At 50.3% G+C, this 21,744-nt stretch overlaps 1 protein-coding gene, 3 long non-coding RNA genes and 1 pseudogene across 12 annotated transcripts; 2 read left to right on the top strand and 3 right to left on the bottom strand.

Annotated features, from left to right (window-relative positions):
• Positions 1 to 350: 350 nt before the first annotated feature.
• Positions 351 to 11,879, top strand: LOC118382601 (RNA-binding protein NOB1). The gene is given in 10 exon segments (XM_052512546.1): positions 351 to 385; positions 388 to 407; positions 670 to 802; positions 1,140 to 1,273; positions 1,569 to 1,640; positions 4,419 to 4,568; positions 5,562 to 5,828; positions 6,138 to 6,235; positions 8,102 to 8,246; positions 11,336 to 11,879. Coding segments are annotated over 10 exon segments (1,317 nt in total). The 5' UTR covers position 351; the 3' UTR covers positions 11,600 to 11,879.
• LOC127926909 (uncharacterized) lies at positions 9,931 to 11,146 on the bottom strand. 2 transcript variants are annotated; one of them, XR_008125414.1, is made up of 3 exons: positions 11,007 to 11,146; positions 10,832 to 10,950; positions 9,931 to 10,278 (listed from the first exon to the last, which is right to left on the bottom strand). It is a non-coding gene; the product is annotated as an uncharacterized LOC127926909 (long non-coding RNA). The 2 variants fall into 2 exon arrangements; XR_008125413.1 differs by lacking the exon at positions 9,931 to 10,278 and adding an exon at positions 10,311 to 10,572.
• Positions 11,880 to 11,883: 4 nt separating the features above from the next.
• On the bottom strand, positions 11,884 to 17,522 carry LOC127926906 (conserved oligomeric Golgi complex subunit 8-like; annotated as a pseudogene). Its single transcript, XR_008125404.1, has 3 exons — positions 16,990 to 17,522; positions 13,023 to 13,191; positions 11,884 to 12,656 (listed from the first exon to the last, which is right to left on the bottom strand). The product of XR_008125404.1 is annotated as a conserved oligomeric Golgi complex subunit 8-like (transcript).
• An 877-nt stretch (positions 17,523 to 18,399) lies between these two features.
• On the top strand, positions 18,400 to 21,710 carry LOC127926908 (uncharacterized). 6 transcript variants are annotated; one of them, XR_008125411.1, is made up of 8 exons: positions 18,400 to 18,561; positions 18,964 to 19,099; positions 19,372 to 19,541; positions 19,610 to 19,711; positions 20,146 to 20,247; positions 20,443 to 20,612; positions 20,811 to 20,912; positions 21,629 to 21,710. It is a non-coding gene; the product is annotated as an uncharacterized LOC127926908 (long non-coding RNA). The 6 variants fall into 6 exon arrangements; XR_008125412.1 differs by lacking the exon at positions 19,610 to 19,711; XR_008125409.1 differs by lacking the exon at positions 20,146 to 20,247 and having other exon boundaries at positions 19,644 to 19,711; positions 20,409 to 20,612.
• Positions 18,860 to 21,712, bottom strand: LOC127926907 (uncharacterized). Of its 2 annotated transcripts, none has more exons than XR_008125406.1 (7): positions 21,642 to 21,712; positions 20,931 to 21,066; positions 20,388 to 20,557; positions 19,988 to 20,055; positions 19,555 to 19,792; positions 19,011 to 19,452; positions 18,860 to 18,881 (listed from the first exon to the last, which is right to left on the bottom strand). It is a non-coding gene; the product is annotated as an uncharacterized LOC127926907 (long non-coding RNA). The 2 variants fall into 2 exon arrangements; XR_008125405.1 differs by lacking the exon at positions 18,860 to 18,881 and having other exon boundaries at positions 18,964 to 19,112; positions 19,317 to 19,452.
• Positions 21,713 to 21,744: the final 32 nt, after the last annotated feature.

Below are 21,744 nucleotides of genomic sequence, written 5' to 3'. Positions count from 1 at the left end.
CTGACTACTCAGAAGGATAACAGCTCCCACCTGTTTCACTCGGAACAGCATGACAACACCACAGACAGAAGGGGAAAGTTATCTCTTTGGCAACACATTGCGCATTAGCTAGTTACATGTCACCCAACTCTGAATTAAACCCTGTTTTACTCAAGTACCTGCGCGTCTCGCAATTCCACCACCACATTCTCACTACTCCAGCGAGCCGCCATCTTCCTCTACGGCAACAACATCAACAAGACGTCACACGACGCCCTGTCTCTCAAATCACGTACAGCGAGAGAACTACTTCCGGTCTTCTGATTGGTTGTGGTGATGACGCCGACGTCGCTATCCAAGATGGCGGCTTCCATGGTGGAACATGTTGTCGTAGACGCAGGAGGATTTTGAAGAAAGCACTTCTTCAGGTGAGGTTTAAACTGTGTCACAGAGAGAGATGTAGAGATGTTCTTCAGGTGTTCCGTTCCCCAGGATCAGAAGTATTTAATACGAGTAACTTTTTATCACAAACTGCGTGCCTGATGTCAGGTCTGGATAGCGAGTTAACGTGGTCCATCCTGTTTAAATGGCCACATCAACATCATGTAGCTGCGTATATTATAATTTATACATTACTGTAAATATTGCCCTTCCCCCCCATATGTATATATACATGTATTTATTTTGTAGGACATCGGGAAGAATATCTACACGCTGAAGGATGTAGTCGAGGAAATTCGGGACAAGCCAACCCGGAGGAGCCTGTCATTCCTACCATATCAACTCAACTTCAGAGAGCCGCACCCAGAGGACATCAGATTAGGTAGCTAAGGTTTTTAAATGACTCATTTTGGTCAGTTTTGGTTGTTTGATTTGTTGTGCTGGATATTGTGTTTTTGAATACAAATCTGCCTCTCATTTACATTACATTTAAGTCATTTAGCAGACGCTCTTATCCAGAGCGACTTACAAATTGGTGCATTCACCTTATGACATCCAGTGGAACAGCCACTTGCATCTAAATCTTTTTTTTTTTTTTTTGGGGGAAGGATTACTTACCCTTACTTACCCTATCCTAGGTATAGGACATCACTTCTATAGTTGTTGATGGTATTTCATGAATTGTGATGCTGGTACTGAGTGTTGAGGTCCGTGTTCAGTGACTGAGTTCTCCAAGAAGACGGGAGACTACCCCAGCCTTTCTGCCACAGACATCAAGGTGTTGGCTCTGACATACCAGTTGGAGAGGGAAAACGTCGGGACGGACCACCTGAAGAAAGAACCTGAGGTCAAGGTGAGACCGGGAACAATGACATCTGAGGTCAAGGTGAGACAGGGAACAATGAGACCTGAGATCAAGGTGAGACAGGGAACAATGAGATCTGAGGTCAAATGGAACCCTATATTCTTTCTGCACTATATAGGGAATAGGGTCCCATAGGACTCTGGTCTAAAGTAGTGCACTATATAGGGAACAGGGTGCCATGTGGGACACAACCAGTGAAACAGACTAGTTATCACACAGAACCCTGAGTATTGTAGGTGTCTCGAGGTCCACATCACAGCTTTGACATGTCGTCTGTCGTCAGGTCCAGGTGTGCAGTACAAGGAGACATCCAGAGGCTCCCGTTGGCGTGGCAGGGTTCCACTTCCCCTCAAAGGTACAGTTTCAAAAATATATATATATTTATCCGTTATTTTACCAGGTCAGTTGACTGAGAACACATTCTCATTTGCAGCAACGACCTGGGGAATAGTTACAGGGGAGAGGAGGGGGATGAATGAGCCAATTGTAAACTGGGGATTATTAGGTGACCGTGATGGTTTGGGTGCCAGATTGGGAATTTAGTGAGGACACCGGGGTTAACACCTCTACTCTTACGATAAGAGCCATGGGATCTTTAGTGACCTCAGAGAGGCAGGACACCGGGGTTCACACCTCTACTCTTACGATAAGAGCCATGGGATCTTTAGTGACCACAGAGAGGCAGGACACCGGGGTTCACACCTCTACTCTTACGATAAGAGCCATGGGATCTTTAGTGACCTCAGAGAGGCAGGACACCGGGGTTCACACCTCTACTCTTACGATAAGAGCCATGGGATCTTTAGTGACCACAGAGAGGCAGGACACCGGGGTTCACACCTCTACTCTTACGATAAGAGCCATGGGATCTTTTAATGACCTCAGAGAGTCAGGACACTCGTTTAACGTCCCATCCGAAAGACGGCACCCTACACAGGGCAGTGTCCCCAATCACTGCCCTGGGGGATTGGGATATTTTCTTTTAGACCAGAGGAACGAGTGCCTCTTACTGGCCCTCCAACACCACTTCCAGCAGCATCTGGTCTCCCATCCAGGGACTGACCAGGACCAACCCTGCTTAGCTTCAGAAGCAAGTCAGCAGTGGTATGCAGGGTGGTCTGCTGCTGGTTAAAGCCAACAGTGGTATGCAGGGTGTTCTGCTGCTGGTTAAAGCCAGCAGTGGGATGCAGGGTGGTATGCTTCTGGTTAAAGCCAGCAGTGGTATGCAGGGTGGTCTGCTGCTGGTTAAAGCCAACAGTGGGATACAGGGTGGTCTGCTCAGCAGTGGGATGCAGGGTGGTCTGCTGCTGGTTAAAGCCAACAGTGGGATACAGGGTGGTCTGCTGCTGGTTAAAGCCAGCAGTGGGATACAGGGTGGTCTGCTGCTGGTTAAAGCCAGCAGTGGGATACAGGGTGGTCTGCTGCTGGTTAAAGCCAACAGTGGGATACAGGGTGGTCTGCTGCTGGTTAAAGCCAGCAGTGGGATACAGGGTGGTCTGCTGCTGGTTAACACAGTAGGATGCAGGGTGGTCTGCTGCTGGTTAAAGCCAGCAGTGGGATGCAGGGTGGTCTGCTGCTGGTTAAAGCCAACAGTGGGATACAGGGTGGTCTGCTGCTGGTTAAAGCCAGCAGTGGGATACAGGGTGGTCTGCTGCTGGTTAAAGCCAGCAGTGGGATGCAGGGTGGTCTGCTGCTGGTTAAAACAGTGGGATACAGGGTGGTCTGCTGCTGGTTAACACAGTGGGATGCAGGGTGGTCTGCTGCTGGTTAAAGCCAGCAGTGGGATACAGGGTGGTCTGCTGCTGGTTAAAGCCAGCAGTGGGATACAGGGTGGTCTGCTGCTGGTTAAAGCCAACAGTGGGATACAGGGTGGTCTGCTGCTGGTTAAAGCCAGCAGTGGGATGCAGGGTGGTCTGCTGCTGGTTAAAGCCAACAGTAGGATGCAGGGTGGTCTGCTGCTGGTTAAAGCCAGCAGTGGGATACAGGGTGGTCTGCTGCTGGTTAAAGCCAACAGTAGGATGCAGGGTGGTCTGCTGCTGGTTAAAGCCAGCAGTGGGATACAGGGTGGTCTGCTGCTGGTTAAAGCCAGCAGTGGGATACAGGGTGGTCTGCTGCTGGTTAAAGCCAACAGTAGGATGCAGGGTGGTCTGCTGCTGGTTAAAGCCAGCAGTAGGATGCAGGGTGGTCTGCTGCTGGTTAAAGCCAGCAGTAGGATGCAGGGTGGTCTGCTGCTGGTTAAAGCCAACAGTAGGATGCAGGGTGGTCTGCTGCTGGTTAAAGCCAGCAGTGGGATGCAGGGTGGTCTGCTGCTGGTTAAAGCCAGCAGTGGTATGCAGGGTGGTCTGCTGCTGGTTAAAGCCAACAGTGGTATGCAGGGTGGTCTGCTGCTGGTTAAAGCCAACAGTAGGATGCAGGGTGGTCTGCTGCTGGTTAATGCCAGCAGTGGTATGCAGGGTGGTCTGCTGCTGGTTAAAGCCAGCAGTAGGGTGCAGGGTGGTCTGCTGCTGGTTAAAGCCAACAGTAGGATGCAGGGCGGTCTGCTGCTGGTTAACATAGTGGGATGCAGGGTGGTCTGCTGCTGGTTAAAGCCAGCAGTGGGATGCAGGGTGGTCTGCTGCTGGTTAAAGCCAACAGTAGGATGCAGGGTGGTCTGCTGCTGGTTAAAGCCAACAGTGGGATGCAGGGTGGTCTGCTGCTGGTTAACATAGTGGGATGCAGGGTGGTATGCTGCTGGTTAACATAGTGGTCTGCAGGGTGGTATGCTGCTGGTTAACATAGTGGTATGCAGGGTGGTCTGCTGCTGGTTAACATAGTGGGATGCAGGGTGGTCTGCTGCTGGTTAACATAGTGGTATGCAGGGTGGTCTGCTGCTGGTTAACATAGTGGTATGCAGGGTGGTCTGCTGCTGGTTAACATAGTGGTATGCAGGGTGGTCTGCTGCTGGCAAGGCCAAACAATGACATGAAATCAACTCTGTTGTTAACCAGAGTACTGATCCGTGTTGAGGTGTTAGACCAAGTAAATGAACAACTTAAAAAGACATCTGGGATGATCATTAGTACCAATCAACCACTTCTGAACCAACCATCTAGAATAATAGTTAAGAGTTCTCCTCTTCTCCTCCGTGGTCCAGAGGCCAGCTGATGGGCTGTTCAGTGGCAGACGGAGGCCAGCAGCACAGACACAGCACAGCTATAACCCTCCAGAGATCGGAGAGTACAACAGCTTCCAGTTCTGGAGGAATCCTCTGCCCTGCTTCGACACCAATCTGCTGGAACTAGTGGTGAGTAGAACACACACACTACCTCTGACCTGCTATAACTAGAACACACACTACCTCTGACCTGCTATAACTAGAACACACACTACCTCTGACCTGCTATAACTAGAACACACACTACCTCTGACCTGCTATAACTAGAACACACACTACCTCTGACCTGCTATAACTAGAACACACACTACCTCTGACCTGCTATAACGAGAACACACACTACCTCTGACCTGCTATACCTAGAACACACACTACCTCTGACCTGCTATAACTAGAACACACACTACCTCTGACCTGCTATACCTAGAACACACACTACCTCTGACCTGCTATACCTAGAACACACACTACCTCTGACCTGCTATAACTAGAACACACACTACCTCTGACCTGCTATACCTAGAACACACACTACCTCTGACCTGCTATAACTAGAACACACACTACCTCTGACCTGCTATAACGAGAACACACACTACCTCTGACCTGCTATAACGAGAACACACACTACCTCTGACCTGCTATAACGAGAACACACACTACCTCTGACTTACTCTCTCTCTCTCTCTCTGCCTCTGTCTCTCTCTCTGTCTCTGTCTGTCTCTCTGTGTCTGTCTCTCTCTCTCTCTGTGTCTCTCTCTGTGTGTCTCTCTCTGTGTGTCTCTCTCTCTGTGTGTCTCTCTGTGTCTCTCTGCCTCTCTCTGTGTGTCTCTCTCTGCCTCTCTCTGTGTGTCTCTCTCTGTCTCTCTCTGCCTCTCTCTGTGTGTCTCTCTCTGCCTCTCTCTGTGTGTCTCTCTCTGCCTCTCTCTGTGTGTCTCTCTGTGTGTCTCTCTGCCTCTCTCTGCCTCTCTCTGTGTGTCTCTCTGTGTCTCTCTCTGTCTCTCTCTGCCTCTCTCTGTGTGTCTCTCTGTGTGTCTCTCTCTGCCTGCCTCTCTCTGTGTGTCTCTCTGTGTGTCTCTCTGTCTCTGATGAATTGATGTGGTCCTTGTTATTTACCTGCAGAACATTGAGGACCTGTCAATATCAGACAGTGGAGCAGCAGACACTGTCCACACAGAACCTGAGACCGGGTCAGAGGAACACAAACACTCAAAGAATCATTCAGAGGAGCACGGCAGTGGATCGGAGGAGGAAGAGGAGGAGGAAGAGGAGGATGGCGGCGGTTGGATCACCCCTAGCAACATTAAACAGGTCCAGATGGAGACGGGGATCTGGGCGTCGCCTGTGGACGTTAAAGTGGCGTGTCTCACCACCGACTTCGCTATGCAGGTACTGAGGCCCAAATGGACCCCTTGATAATGCACTACTTCTAACCAGGGCCCATAGGTAGTGCATAAGTAGTACACTATATAGGGAATTGGGTTGCCATTTGGGACTTAATATTTAAGATTCTGGTTAAATGAACTCCAATAGTTCAGCGATCTCCTCTTTGTCTACGTAACTGTCCCCGAGTGGTAATAGTTGACGCTGATTACTTAAAAGTTGATTAAATTCTGTTGAGACCCCATTTTAGATGTACACATTCAGAACCATGCGGTTGGTCGGTCGACTGTTGACTGCAGCCGGTTTGTTCAACAGAACGTCCTGATTCAGATCGGGCTCCATGTCCTCTCTGTGAATGGGATGCTGATCAAACAGGCCAGGAATCACATCCTGCGATGCCACGCCTGTTTTAAGTGAGTACCTCTTCCACGCTGAACGCTCACCTCGTCAAATACATTTACAAATACGTGTTATTCAATTATTACGCCCACACTGCCTGGCGTCTGCGCCAACCTGCGTCTGCGCCAACCTGCGTCTGCGCCAACCTGCGTCTGCGCCAACCTGCGTCTGCGCCAACCTGCGTCTGCGCCAACCTGCGTCTGCGCCAACCTGCGTCCGCGCCAACCTGCGTCTGCGCCAACCTGCGTCTGCGCCAACCTGCGTCTGCGCCAACCTGCGTCTGCGCCAACCTGCGTCTGCGCCAACCTGCGTTGGCCAAATAGAAGTCCTGCCTCTCATCTCATTGGTCTATAGAAGCAGGTACCCACGTGCCATCTCCTCATTGGTCTATAGAAGCAGGTACCCACGTGCCATCTCCTCATTGGTTTATAGAAACAGGTACCCACGTGCCATCTCCTCATTGGTTTTATGGAAGCGGGTACCCGTGTGCCATCTCCTCATTGGTTTATAGAAGCAGGTACCCGCGTGTCATCTCATTGGTTTATAGAAGCAGGTATCCACGTGCCATCTCATTGGTTTATAGAAGCAGGTACCCACGTGCCATCTCCTCATTGGTTTTATGGAAGCGGGTACCCGTGTGCCATCTCCTCATTGGTTTATAGAAGCAGGTACCCGCGTGTCATCTCATTGGTTTATAGAAGCAGGTATCCACGTGCCATCTCATTGGTTTATAGAAGCAGGTACCCGCGTGTCATCTCCTCATTGGTTTATAGAAGCAGGTATCCACGTGCCATCTCATTGGTTTATAGAAGCAGGTACCCACATGCCATCTCCTCATTGGTTTATAGAAGCAGGTACCCACATGCCATCTCCTCATTGGTTTATAGAAGCAGGTACCCGCATGCCATCTCCTCATTGGTTTATAGAAGCAGGTACCCGCATGTCATCTCCTCATTGGTCTATAGAAGCAGGTACCCACATGCCATCTCCTCATTGGTTTATAGAAGCAGGTACCCATCTCCTCATTGGTTTATAGAAGCAGGTACCCACATGCCATCTCCTCATTGGTTATACCCACGTGGGTGATTGAAAGACTAAATGTTTTGCCGGTTGTCATGGTAATACTATAAAAGTGTAGATGCCAATCACCATATAAGTTCAAAGATGAAAAAGCCTGGAAGGAGGAGAGATGACTAGAAACGATTCGGTTGACCGTTTTATGTGTGGATTAATTGTCAGAGTAGAGGACCTTGTGCATTTCAGGTAAAACAACAACTCAATGTTTACATCCCAGGACAAATTAGCTAGCAACAGCAAGCTAGCTAAATAGGACAAATTATCTGGCAACAGCAAGCTAGCTAAATAGGACAAATTATCTGGCAACAGCAAGCTAGCTAAATAGGACAAATTAGCTAGCAACAGCAAGCTAACTAAATAGGACAAATTAGTTAGCAACAGCAAGCTAGCTAAATAGGACAAATTAGCTAGCAACAGCAAGCTAGCTAAATAGGACAAATTAGCCAGCACTTGCTAGCTAACTAGCTAAATAGGACAAATTAGCCAGCACTTGCTAGCTAACTAGCTAAATAGGACAAATAAAACAAGCTTTGCCAGACATGTTTAATGCTTTTCGACCCCAAATGAATGTCATTGGTTCCGTTTGTTTTGATATCGCGTTTGGTGTCGGGGGACAAAATACATTTACGCACGACGGCGCAGCCGGTCTGGGTTCCGTGTTCGCAGTAAATTTAAAAACACCCGTTGATGTCACGAGGACCCGTTTTTAGTAATTAGACAACTTTTTAGTAAACTTGTTCTCAACCTTGGTCTTTAAGAAGCTTAATTCAAACGGACAGTCTGACCTTCTCTCTCTGTTGTAGGACCACCACCAACATGAATAAGGTTTTCTGTCCACACTGTGGCAACAGAACGCTGAAGAAGATAGCAGTGACTGTCAGCGAGGACGGAAACATCCAGATGCATTTCTCAAAGAACCCCAAAGTGCTCAACCCCAAAGGGAAGAGGGTAAGTGGATGAAATGGTACCAGACCCACATCATACTGTGGTAGGAAACGTCTTCAACCCCAAAGGAAACAGGGTAAGTGGATGAAATGGTACCAGACCCACATCATACTGTAGTAGGAAACCTCTTCCACCCCAAAGGAAACAGGGTAAGTGGATGAAATGGTACCAGACCCACATCATACTGTGGTAGGAAACGTCTTCAACCCCAAAGGAAACAGGGTAAGTGGATGAAATGGTACCAGACCCACGTCATACTGTGGTAGGAAACGTCTTCAACCCCAAAGGAAACAGGGTAAGTGGATGAAATGGGACCAGACCCACATCATACTGTAGTAGGAAACAGGGTAAGTGGATGAAATGGTACCAGACCCACATCATACTGTGGTAGGAAACGTCTTCAACCCCAAAGAGGGTAAGTGGATGAAATGGTACCAGACCCACGTCATACTGTGGTAGGAAACGTCTTCAAAGGAAACAGGGTAAGTGGATGAAATGGTACCAGACCCACATCATACTGTGAGGAAACGTCTTCAACCCCAAAGGAAACAGGTAAGTGGATGAAATGGGACCAGACCCACATCATACTGTAGTAGGAAACATCTTCCACCCCTAGTCAGTTGGGGAAAGGGGGGTGGTACCTAGTCAGTTGGGGAAAGGGGGGTGGTACCTAGTCAGTTGGGGAAGGGGGGTGGTACCTAGTCAGTTGGGGAAAGGGGGGTGGTACCTAGTCAGTTGGGGAAAGGGGGTGGTACCTAGTCAGTTGGGGAAAGGGGGGTACCTAGTCAGTTGGGGAAAGGGGGGTGGTACCTAGTCAGTTGGGGAAAGGGGGGTACCTAGTCAGTTGGGGAAAGGGGGGTACCTAGTCAGTTGGGGAAAGGGGGGTACCTAGTCAGTTGTCAGTTGGGGAAAGGGGGGGGGGGGTACCTAGTCAGTTGTCAGTTGGGGAAAGGGGGTACCTAGTCAGTTGTACAACAGAATGCATTTATCTACCTTGTTCAGGGGAACAGTGGGTTAACTGCCGTGTTCAGGGGAACAGTGGGTTCACTGCCTTGTTCAGGGGAACAGTGGGTTAACTGCCGTGTTCAGGGGAACAGTGGGTTCACTGCCTTGTTCAGGGGAACAGTGGGTTAACTGCCTTGTTCAGGGGAACAGTGGGTTAACTACCTTGTTCAGGGGGACAGTGGGTTAACTACCTTGTTCAGGGGAACAGTGGGTTCACTACCTTGTTCAGGGGAACAGTGGGTTAACTACCTTGTTCAGGGGAACAGTGGGTTAACTGCCGTGTTCAGAACAGATTTTCACCTTGTCAGCTCTGGGATTTGATCCAGCAACCTTTCAGTTACTGGCTCAACACTAACCACGAAGCTACCTGCAGTCTAGCTTCTCCACTCTGTTACTGCTAGAGACTAGCTTCTCCACTCTGTTACTGCTAGAGACTAGCTTCTCCACTCTGTTACTGCTAGAGACTAGCTTCTCCACTCTGTTACTGCTAGAGACTAGCTTCTCCACTCTGTTACTGCTAGAGACTAGCTTCTCCACTCTTACTGCTAGAGACTAGCTTCTCCACTCTTACTGCTAGAGACTAGCTTCTCCACTCTTACTGCTAGAGACTAGCTTCTCCACTCTTACTGCTAGAGACTAGCTTCTCCACTCTGTTACTGCTACAGTCTAGCTTCTCCACTCTGTTACTGCTACAGACTAGCTTCTCCACTCTGTTACTGCTAGAGACTAGCTTCTCCACTCTGTTACTGCTACAGACTAGCTTCTCCACTCTGTTACTGCTACAGACTAGCTTCTCCACTTTGTTACTGCTACAGACTAGCTTCTCCACTCTGTTACTGCTACAGACTAGCTTCTCCACTCTGTTACTGCTACAGACTAGCTTCTCCACTCTGTTTCTGCTACAGACTAGCTTCTCCACTCTGTTACTGCTACAGACTAGCTTCTCCACTCTGTTACTGCTACAGACTAGCTTCTCCACTCTGTTACTGCTAGAGACTAGCTTCTCCACTCTGTTACTGCTACAGACTAGCTTCTCCACTCTGTTACTGCTAGAGACTAGCTTCTCCACTCTGTTACTGCTAGAGACTAGCTTCTCCACTCTGTTACTGTAGCAGCTGCAGACTAGCTTCTCCACTCTGTTACAGACTAGCTTCTCCACTCTGTTACAGACTAGCTTCTCCACTCTGTTACAGACTAGCTTCTCCACTTTGTTACTGCTACAGACTAGCTTCTCCACTCTGTTACTGCTACAGACTAGCTTCTCCACTCTGTTACTGCTACAGACTAGCTTCTCCACTTTGTTACTGTAGCAGCTGCAGACTAGCTTCTCCACTTTGTTGCTGCTACAGACTAGCTTCTCCACTCTGTTTCTGCTACAGACTAGCTTCTCCACTCTGTTACTGCTACAGACTAGCTTCTCCACTTTGTTGCTGCTACAGACTAGCTTCTCCACTCTGTTACTGCTAGAGACTAGCTTCTCCACTTTGTTGCTGCTACAGACTAGCTTCTCCACTCTGTTACTGCTACAGACTAGCTTCTCCACTCTGTTACTGCTAGAGACAGACTTTGTTGCTGCTGCAGACTTTCTCCACTCTGTTACTGCTACAGACTAGCTTCTCCACTTTGTTACTGTAGCAGCTGCAGACTAGCTTCTCCACTTTGTTACTGCTACAGACTAGCTTCTCCACTCTGTTACTGCTAGCTAGCTTCTCCACTTTGTTACTGTAGACTGCAGCTTCTCCACTCTGTTACTGCTACAGACTAGCTTCTCCACTCTGTTACTGCTAGAGACTAGCTTCTCCACTCTGTTACTGCTACAGACTAGCTTCTACAGACTAGCTTCTCCACTCTGTTACTGCTACAGACTAGCTTCTCCACTCTGTTACTGCTACAGACTAGCTTCTCCAGTCTGTTACTGCTAGAGACTAGCTTCTCCACTCTGTTACTGCTAGACTTCTCCACTCTGTTACTGCTAGAGACTAGCTTCACACTCACTCTGTTACTGCTAGAGACTAGCGTTCACCATTGCTTATTGTAAATGATTGAGGTGGAATGCTAATCTAATGTCCGCTCTCTGTTCCCCGTAGTACTCCCTGCCCCTGCCACAAGGGGGCAAACATGGCAGCAACCCCCACCTGGTGGAGGACCAGCGTTTCCCCCAGCAGCGCGTGTCCCATAAGGCCCGCCAGAAGACGGACGTCTTAAACCCAGACTACCTGGCCGGGGGCGGCTCACCTTTCTCTGATCACGACATCTACAGCCGCTCTGCCAACCTGCACATCACAGACGGCGGAGGGGGAGGGGGTCGGAGGCGGGCCAACCCCAACGCTGCCCGCAAGAAGAAATGTTGATGAATCGGAAGCCATTTTCTTCAATCTTCATTTTCTACTAAAGAGAAATCCCAGAAACTGAACTGTGAAGATAGCTGGATTTAATACTGATGTTTTGTATAAAATTAACATTTTTTTTTTTAAAGGTAAACTTAATGAATTCCGGGTTCAAAATAATGTCATACAGTAACTAAAACTACCAAGTTTGTAAAAGCCTGACGGTATATTTGCACTTTCAAGGCTTGTGTCTGTAACCTGCTCTGACATTTGATTGGTCTAATTAAAAACACAGTTCAAGACGCCTCTGTTGTGGATATATTTTAATAATGAAGATACATCTTACAGTAGAAATTAACTATTTTAAATGTACATAGTCCAGTTACCACATTGTCAAACCCAGATTAGATGGCAGTATATACATGATAAAGCATTCTGAAAATGGTAAATTAACTAGTAAAAATGCACACAAGCTGAGATTCAAACCATTAATTCAAGGCTATTGGTAGTTTACCTTGCCAACACTCCTGAGGGTTACTCTCTGGGTTTACCTCAGGCTCTGATGGCTCACTGTCTAGCTCTGGGACTGGGTTATGTTCTGGGGCGGTCAGTACAGGCTCTAGGACTGGGTTATGTTCTGGGTCAGTCAGTACAGGCTTTGGGGGATTCAGTATGGCCTCCAACTCAGGGTCTTCCTGTACTTCACGGTGGCCGTCAGCCCTTGGTCTCTCTGCGTCGTCCAGTACAGGGTTCGGGTCATTCAAAATGGCTTCCAGTTCAGGGTCAGAGGTCAGTTCTGTCTCGGAAACAAACTCAGTAGATATGGTGGATGAGACCATGGGATCCTCCTCAATAGGTTCCGGGCCTGCTATTGGTTCAGGAACAGGAAGTCCCAGGTTGTCAACAGGAAGTATTGGTGGAGGATCAGCTGTGGTGAGACCGTCCAGCTCAACACTGAGGTCCTCTCCCACCGGAGTCACCATCTCCCTCTTGGGAAGAACAAACGCCAGAGGCTCCAGGACTGGACTCACATCGATACAACCCAGACCGCTGTACTGGTGGACTTGAGTTGGAGGGACACCTGGAGGACAAAAACCACGTTTCACATCAGTACTGTGGATCTTCTCGTCTTTAGCATCGGTGGGAGATCATGTAAAATACCAACTGATGGGGGGGGGCAGAGTATTTACCCAGCATGACAGAGAGCTGGGGGGACAGAGTATTTACCCAGTATGACAGAGAGCTGTGCTGGGGGGGGACAGAGTATTTACCCAGTATGACAGAGAGCTGTGCTGGGGGGACAGAGTATTTACCCAGTATGACAGAGAGCTGTGCTGGGGGGACAGAGTATTTACCCAGTATGACAGAGAGCTGTGCTGGGAGGGGGACAGAGTATTTACCCAGTATGACAGAGAGCTGTGCTGGGGGGGGGGGACAGAGTATTTACCCAGTATGACAGAGAGCTGTGCTGGGGGGAACAGGACCTGTAGACAACGGTTGAGGAAAGGGACCAGGTCCTCAGCAAAGGAACAGCAGAATTGGACAAACAGCTCCTTCTCTCGGTCGCTGAAGGCCGTCTCTTCAGCCCGGTGGAACGCCACGATCAACTTGGTGACCTGGGGAGGAGAGAGAGGAAATCATTTCAACAGGAGTCTTGAGTCTGAGGGAGTGTGACCTGATCCTATCAGGGTAACTTCTACCATGGTCACCGACACAGTGGCTTTCGCATCTAGAGAGAGCACCGCGTCTAGAGAGCATCCCATCTACCGCGTCTAGAGAGCATCCCATCTACCGCGTCTAGAGAGCATCCCATCTACCGCGTCTAGAGAGCATCCCATCTACCGCGTCTAGAGAGCATCCCATCTACCGCGTCTAGAGAGCATCCCGTCTACCGCGCCTAGAGAGCATCCCATCTACCGCGTCTAGAGAGAGCATCCCATCTACCGCGTCTAGAGAGCATCCCGTCTAGAGAGAGCATCCCGTCTACCGCGCCTAGAGAGCATCCCATCTACCGCGTCTAGAGAGCATCCCATCTACCGCGTCTAGAGAGAGCATCCCGTCTAGAGAGAAACATCCCATCTACCGCGTCTAGAGAGCATCCCGTCTAGAGAGCATCCCGTCTACCGCGCCTAGAGAGCATCCCATCTACCGCGCCTAGAGAGCATCCCGTCTAGAGAGAGCATCCCATCTACCGCGGCTAGAGAGCATCCCGTCTACCGCGCCTAGAGAGCATCCCATCTACCGCGTCTAGAGAGCATCCCATCTACCGCGTCTAGAGAGCATCCCATCTACCGCGTCTAGAGAGAGCATCCCGTCTAGAGAGAGCATCCCATCTACCGCGTCTAGAGAGCATCCCGTCTAGAGAGCATCCCGTCTAGAGAGAGCATCCTGTCTAGAGAGAGCATCCCATCTACCGCGTCTAGAGAGCATCCCGTCTAGAGAGAGCATCCGTCTACCGCGCCTAGAGAGCATCCCATCTACCGCGCCTAGAGAGCATCCCCGTCTAGAGAGAGTATCCCATCTACCGCGGCTAGAGAGCATCCCATCTACCGCGTCTAGAGAGCATCCCATCTACCGCGCCTAGAGAGCATCCCATCTACCGCGTCTAGAGAGCATCCCATCTACCGCGTCTAGAGAGCATCCCATCTATCGCGTCTAGAGAGAGCATCCCGTCCAGAGAGAGAGCATCCCATCTACCGCGTCTAGAGAGCATCCCGTCTAGAGAGAGCATCCTGTCTACCGCGCCTGAGAGCATCCCGTCTAGAGAGAGCATCCCATCTACCGCAGCTAGAGAGCATCCCGTCTAGAGAGAGCATCCCATCTACCGCGTCTAGAGAGCATCCTGTCTAGAGAGAGCATCCCGTCTACCGCGCCTAGAGAGCATCCCATCTACCGCGCCTCTAGAGAGCATCCCGTCTAGAGAGAGCATCCCATCTACCGTCTAGAGAGCATCCCATCTACCGTCTAGAGAGCATCCCATCTACCGCGCCTAGAGAGCATCCCATCTACCGCGTCTAGAGAGCATCCCATCTACCGCGTCTAGAGAGCATCCCATCTACCGCGTCTAGAGAGCATCCTATCACCGCGTCTAGACAGCATCCCATCTACCGCCTAGACAGCATCCCATCTACCGCGTCTAGACAGCATCCGTCTACCGCGTCTAGACAGCATCACGTCTACCGCGTCTAGAGAGCATCCCATCTACCACGTCTAGAGAGCATCCCATCTACCGCGTCTAGAGAGCATCCCATCTACCGCATCTAGAGAGCATCCCATCTACCGCATCTAGAGAGCATCCCATCTACCGCGTCTAGAGAGCATCCCATCTACCGCGTCTAGAGAGCATCCCATCTACCGCGTCTAGAGAGCATCCCATCTACCGCGTCTAGAGAGCATCCCATCTACCGCGTCTAGAGAGCATCCCATCTACCGCGCCTAGAGAGCATCCCATCTACCGCGTCTAGAGAGCATCCCATCTACCGCGTCTAGAGAGCATCCCATCTACCGCGTCTAGAGAGCATCCCCATCTACCGCGTCTAGAGAGCATCCCATCTACCGCGTCTAGAGAGCATCCCATCTACCGCGTCTAGAGAGCATCCCATCTACCGCGTCTAGAGAGCATCCCATCTACCGCGCCTAGAGAGCATCCCGTCTAGAGAGAGCATCCCATCTACCGCGTCTAGAGAGAGCATCCCATCTACCGCGTCTAGAGAGCATCCCATCTACCGCGTCTAGAGAGCATCCCATCTACCGCGTCTAGAGAGCATCCCATCTACCGCGTCTAGAGAGCATCCCATCTACCGTGTCTAGAGAGCATCCCATCTACCGTGTCTAGAGAGAGCATCCCATCTACCGCATCTAAAGAGAGCATCCCATCTACCGCGTCTAGAGAGCATCCCATCTACCGCGCCTAGAGAGCATCCCATCTACCGCATCTAGAGAGCATCCCGTCTACCGCGTCTAGAGAGCATCCCATCTACCGCATCTAGAGAGAGCATCCCGTCTAGAGAGAGCATCCCATCTACCGCGTCTAGAGAGCATCCCATCTACCGCGTCTAGAGAGCATCCCATCTACCGCATCTAGAGAGAGCATCCCATCTACCGCATCTAGAGAGAGCATCCCATCTACCGCGTCTAGAGAGAGCATCCCATCTACCGCATCTAGAGAGCATCCCATCTAGAGAGCATCCCATCTACCGCGTCTAGAGAGAGCATCCCATCTACCGCATCTAGAGAGAGCATCCCATCTACCTCGTCTAGAGAGCATCCCATCTACCTCGTCTAGAGAGCATCCCATCTACCGCGTCTAGAGAGAGCATCCCATCTAGAGAGAGCATCCCATCTAGAGAGAGCATCCCATCTACCTCATCTAGAGAGCATCCCATCTACCTCGTCTAGAGAGCATCCCATCTACCGCGTCTAGAGAGAGCATCCCATCTACCGCGTCTAGAGAGCATCCCATCTACCGCGTCTAGAGAGCATCCCATCTACCGCGTCTAGAGAGCATCCCATCTACCGCGTCTAGAGAGCATCCCATCTACCGCATCTAGAGAGCATCCCATCTACCGCGTCTAGAGAGCATCCCGTCTACCGCGTCTAGAGAGCATCCCATCTACCGCGTCTAGAGAGCATCCCGTCTACCGCGTCTAGAGAGAGCATCCCATCTACCGCGTCTAGAGAGAGCATCCCATCTACCGCGTCTAGAGAGCATCCCGTCTACCGCGTCTAGAGAGCATCCCATCTACCGCATCTAGAGAGAGCATCCCATCTACCGCGTCTAGAGAGCATCCCGTCTACCGCGTCTAGAGAGCATCCCATCTACCGCGTCTAGAGAGCATCCCATCTACCGCGTCTAGAGAGCATCCCCTCTACCGCGTCTAGAGAGAGCATCCCATCTACCGTCTAGAGAGCATCCCATCTACCGCGTCTAGAGAGCATCCCATCTACCGCATCTAGAGAGCATCCCATCTACCGCATCTAGAGAGCATCCGTCTACCGCATCTAGAGAGCATCCCATCTACCGCATCTAGAGAGCATCCCATCTACCGCATCTAGAGAGCATCCCATCTACCGCATCTAGAGAGCATCCCATCTACCGCGTCTAGAGAGCATCCCGTCTACCGCGTCTAGAGAGAGCATCCCATCTACCGCATCTAGAGAGCATCCCATCTACCGCGTCTAGAGAGAGCATCCCATCTACCGCATCTAGAGAGCATCCCATCTACCGCATCTAGAGAGCATCCCATCTACCGCGTCTAGAGAGCATCCCATCTACCGCATCTAGAGAGCATCCCATCTACCGCGTCTAGAGAGAGCATCCCATCTACCGCGTCTAGAGAGCATGGGACAGACTAGACATGTCATTATGGTAACTGTAGCAGCAGACGTAGCAGAGACAGACAGGCGTTGGTTACCTTCACCAGGGCGTCCTCCAGGTACTTGGTCACCTGCTGGGCCAGACCGAGGGGACAACAGAGCCTGAGGTCGTTGAAGGCCGTCAAGATGTTGTTCAGGAAGCAGGCCAGAGGGGGGAAGTCCAGCAGAGTCATGGGGGGCTGGAGGGTACCTGGCTGGGTACTGGGGGGCTGGAGGGTACCTGGCATGGAGCCCCCACCCAGCATAGAGGGGAGAGAGATCAGAGTGTACAGGTTCATGTCCTCCTGGAACCGGTCTATGGCTTCCTCTACAGCTTTACGGAAGGTATCGGCCGCCACGCGCTGGAACATCGGGGCCAGCTGGCCACGGAAGTCTGCCCAACGCGGCTGAAGGACAGGCCGAAATACATGCACTGTCCCAGCAGGGAGTCCAGGCGTCCGCCCACCCCCCTCTGGAGGTCTCGGTCCAGGGTCACCAGGAACTCAGACACCTGCTGCACCACCCAGCCGTGGAAGATGGCCGCCTCGTTCACCGCCTGGTCGTGACCACCTTTCACCACAGACACCGTACATCACAAGGCTGCCCCCTCATTCACCAGACATCACAAAGCTGCCCCCTCATTCACCACAGACACCATACATCACAAGGCTGCCCCCTCATTCACCAGACATCACAAGGCTGCCCCCTCATTCACCACAGACACCATACATCACAAGGCTGCCCCCTCGTTCAACACAGACACCGTACATCACAAGGCTGCCCCCTCATTCACCACAGACACCATACATCACAAGGCTGCCCCCTCGTTCACCACAGACACCATACATCACAAGGCTGCCCCCTCATTCACCACAGACACCATACATCACAAGGCTGCCCCCTCGTTCACCACAGACACTGTACCTCACAAGGCTTCCCCCTCATTCACCACAGACACCATACATCACAAGGCTGCCCCCTCGTTCACCACAGACACCGTACATCACAAGGCTGCCCCCTCATTCACCAGACACCATACATCACAAGGCTGCCCCCTCGTTCACCACAGACACCATACATCACAAGGCTGCCCCCTCGTTCACCACAGACACCATACATCACAAGGCTGCCCCCTCATTCACCACAGACACCATACATCACAAGGCTGCCCCCTCATTCACCACAGACACCATACATCACAAGGCTGCCCCCTCGTTCACACAGACACCATACATCACAAGTGACCTGACACTTCAGGTGGACTATTGACCTGTCTGTACCAAACCCACAGTTGGACTATTGACCTGTCTGTACCAAACCCACAGTTGCACTATTGACCTGTCTGTACCAAACCCACAGTTGGACTATTGACCCGTCTGTACCAAACCCACAGTTAGACTATTGACCTGTCTATACCAAACCCACAGTTGGACTATTGACCTGTCTGTACCAAACCCACAGGTGGACTATTGACCTGTCTGTACCAAACCCACAGTTGCACTATTGACCTGTCTATACCAAACCCACAGTTGGACTATTGACCTGTCTGTACCAAACCCACAGGTGGACTATTGACCTGTCTGTACCAAACCCACAGTTAGACTATTGACCTGTCTGTACCAAACCCACAGGTGGACTATTGACCACTGTGCCAAACCCACAGGTGGACTATTGACCTGTCTGTACCAAACCCACAGTTGGACTATTGACCCGTCTGTACCAAAAACCCACAGTTAGACTATTGACCTGTCTGTACCAAACCCACAGTTAGACTATTGACCTGTCTGTACCAAACCCACAGTTGGACTATTGACCTGTCTGTACCAAACCCACAGTTGGACTATTGACCTGTCTGTACCAAACCCACAGTTGGACTATTGACCCTGTCTGTACCAAACCCACAGTTGGACTATTGACCCGTCTGTACCAAACCCACAGGTGGACTATTGACCTGTCTTGGACTATTGACCAAACCCACAGGTGGACTATTGACCCGTGTCTGGACTATTGACCCGTCTGTACCAAACCCACAGGTGGACTATTGACCTGTCTGTACCAAACCCACAGTTAGACTATTGACCTGTCTGTACCAAACCCACAGTTAGACTATTGACCTGTCTGTACCAAACCCACAGGTGGACTATTGACCTGTCTGTACCAAACCCACAGGTGGACTATTGACCTGTCTGTACCAAACCCACAGTTAGACTATTGACCTGTCTGTACCAAACCCACAGTTGGACTATTGACCTGTCTGTACCAAACCCACAGTTGGACTATTGACCTGTCTGTACCAAACCCACAGTTGGACTATTGACCTGTCTGTACCAAACCCACAGTTAGACTATTGACCTGTCTGTACCAAACCCACAGTTGGACTATTGACCCGTCTGTACCAAACCCACAGTTAGACTATTGACCTGTCTATACCAAACCCACAGTTGGACTATTGACCTGTCTGTACCAAACCCACAGTTGGACTATTGACCCGTCTGTACCAAACCCACAGTTAGACTATTGACCTGTCTGTACCAAACCCACAGTTGGACTATTGACCTGTCTGTACCAAACCCACAGGTGGACTATTGACCTGTCTGTACCAAACCCACAGGTGGACTATTGACCCGTCTGTACCAAACCCACAGTTGGACTATTGACCTGTCTGTACCAAACCCACAGTTGGACTATTGACCTGTCTGTACCAAACCCACAGTTGGACTATTGACCTGTCTGTACCAAACCCACAGTTGGACTATTGACCTGTCTGTACCAAACCCACAGGTGGACTATTGACCTGTCTGTACCAAACCCACAGTTGGACTATTGACCCGTCTGTACCAAACCCACAGTTGGACTATTGACCTGTCTGTACCAAACCCACAGTTGGACTATTGACCTGTCTGTACCAAACCCACAGTTGGACTATTGACCTGTCTGTACCAAACCCACAGTTGACTATTGACCTGTCTGTACCAAACCCACAGGTGGACTGACCCGTCTGTACCAAACCCACAGGTTAGACCCTGTCTGTACCAAACCCACAGGTGGACTATTGACCTGTCTGTACCAAACCCACAGGTGGACTATTGACCCGTCTGTACCAAACCCACAGTTAGACTATTGACCTGTCTGTACCAAAACCCACAGTTGGACTATTGACCTGTCTGTACCAAACCCACAGGTGGACTATTGACCTGTCTGTACCAAACCCACAGTTGGACTATTGACCTGTCTGTACCAAACCCACAGTTGGACTATTGACCTGTCTGTACCAAACCCACAGTTAGACTATTGACCTGTCTGTACCAAACCCACAGGTGGACTATTGACCTGTCTGTAAAAACCCACAGTTAGACTATTGACCTGTCTGTACCAAACCCACAGGTGGACTATTGACCACAAACCCACAGGTGGACTATTGACCTGTCTGTACCAAACCCACAGGTGGACTATTGACCTGTCTATACCAAACCCACAGTTGCACTATTGACCTGTCTGTACCAAACCCACAGTTGGACTATTGACCTGTCTGTACCAAACCCACAGTTGGACTATTGACCTGTCTGTACCAAACCCACAGTTGGACTATTGACCTGTCTGTACCAAACCCACAGTTGGACTATTGACCTGTCTGTACCAAACCCACAGTTGGACTATTGACCTGTCTGTACCAAACCCACAGGTGGACTATTGACCCGTCTGTACCAAACCCACAGGTGGACTATTGACCTGTCTGTACCAAAACCCACAGTTGACTATTGACCTGTCTGTACCAAACCCACAGTTGGACTATTGACCTGTCTGTACCAAACCCACAGTTGGACTATTGACCCGTCTGTACCAAACCCACAGGTGGACAGACCTTGTACCAAACCCACAGTTAGACTATTGACCTGTCTGTACCAAACCCACAGTTGGACTATTGACCTGTCTGTACCAAACCCACAGTTAGACTATTGACCTGTCTGTACCAAACCCACAGGTGGGGTGGACTATTGACCTGTCTGTACCAAACCCACAGTTAGACTATTGACCTGTCTGTACCAAACCCACAGGTGGACTATTGACCTGTCTGTACCAAACCCACAGTTAGACTATTGACCTGTCTGTACCAAACCCACAGTTGCACTATTGACCTGTCTGTACTACAGGTGGACTATTGACCCGCCTGTACAAACCCACAGTTGACTATTGACCTGTCTATACCAAACCCACAGCTGTCTGTACCAAACCCACAGTTGGACTATTGACCTGTCTGTACCAAACCCACAGTTAGACTATTGACCTGTCTGTACCAAACCCACAGTTAGACTATTGACCTGTCTGTACCAAACCCAAACCCACAAACCCAGGTGGACTATTGACCTGTCTGTACCAAACCCACAGGTGGACTATTGACCTCGCCTGTACCAAACCCACAGTTAGACTATTGACCTGTCTATACCAAAACCCACAGCTGCACTATTGACCTGTCTGTACCAAACCCACAGTTGACTATTGACCTGTCTGTACCAAACCCACAGTTGACCATTATTGACCTGTCTGTACCAAAACCCACAGTTAGACTATTGACCTGTCTGTACCAAACCCACAGTTGGACTATTGACCTGTCTATACCAAAACCCACAGTTGACTATTGACCTGTCTATACCAAACCCACAGTTGGACTATTGAACTTGTCTGTACCAAAACCCACAGTTAGACTATTGACCTGTCTGTACCAAACCCACAGTTGCACTATTGACCTGTCTGTACCAAACCCACAGTTGCACTATTGACCCGTCTGTACCAAACCCACAGGTGGACTATTGACC

The sequence above is a fragment of the Oncorhynchus keta genome, unplaced genomic scaffold (genome assembly GCF_023373465.1).
Source record: "Oncorhynchus keta strain PuntledgeMale-10-30-2019 unplaced genomic scaffold, Oket_V2 Un_contig_8619_pilon_pilon, whole genome shotgun sequence".
Classification (NCBI taxonomy): Eukaryota; Metazoa; Chordata; class Actinopteri; order Salmoniformes; family Salmonidae; genus Oncorhynchus; species Oncorhynchus keta.
The sequence above is the reverse complement of the archived record's forward strand: the minus strand, read 5'-3'. Positions and strand labels throughout refer to the sequence as shown.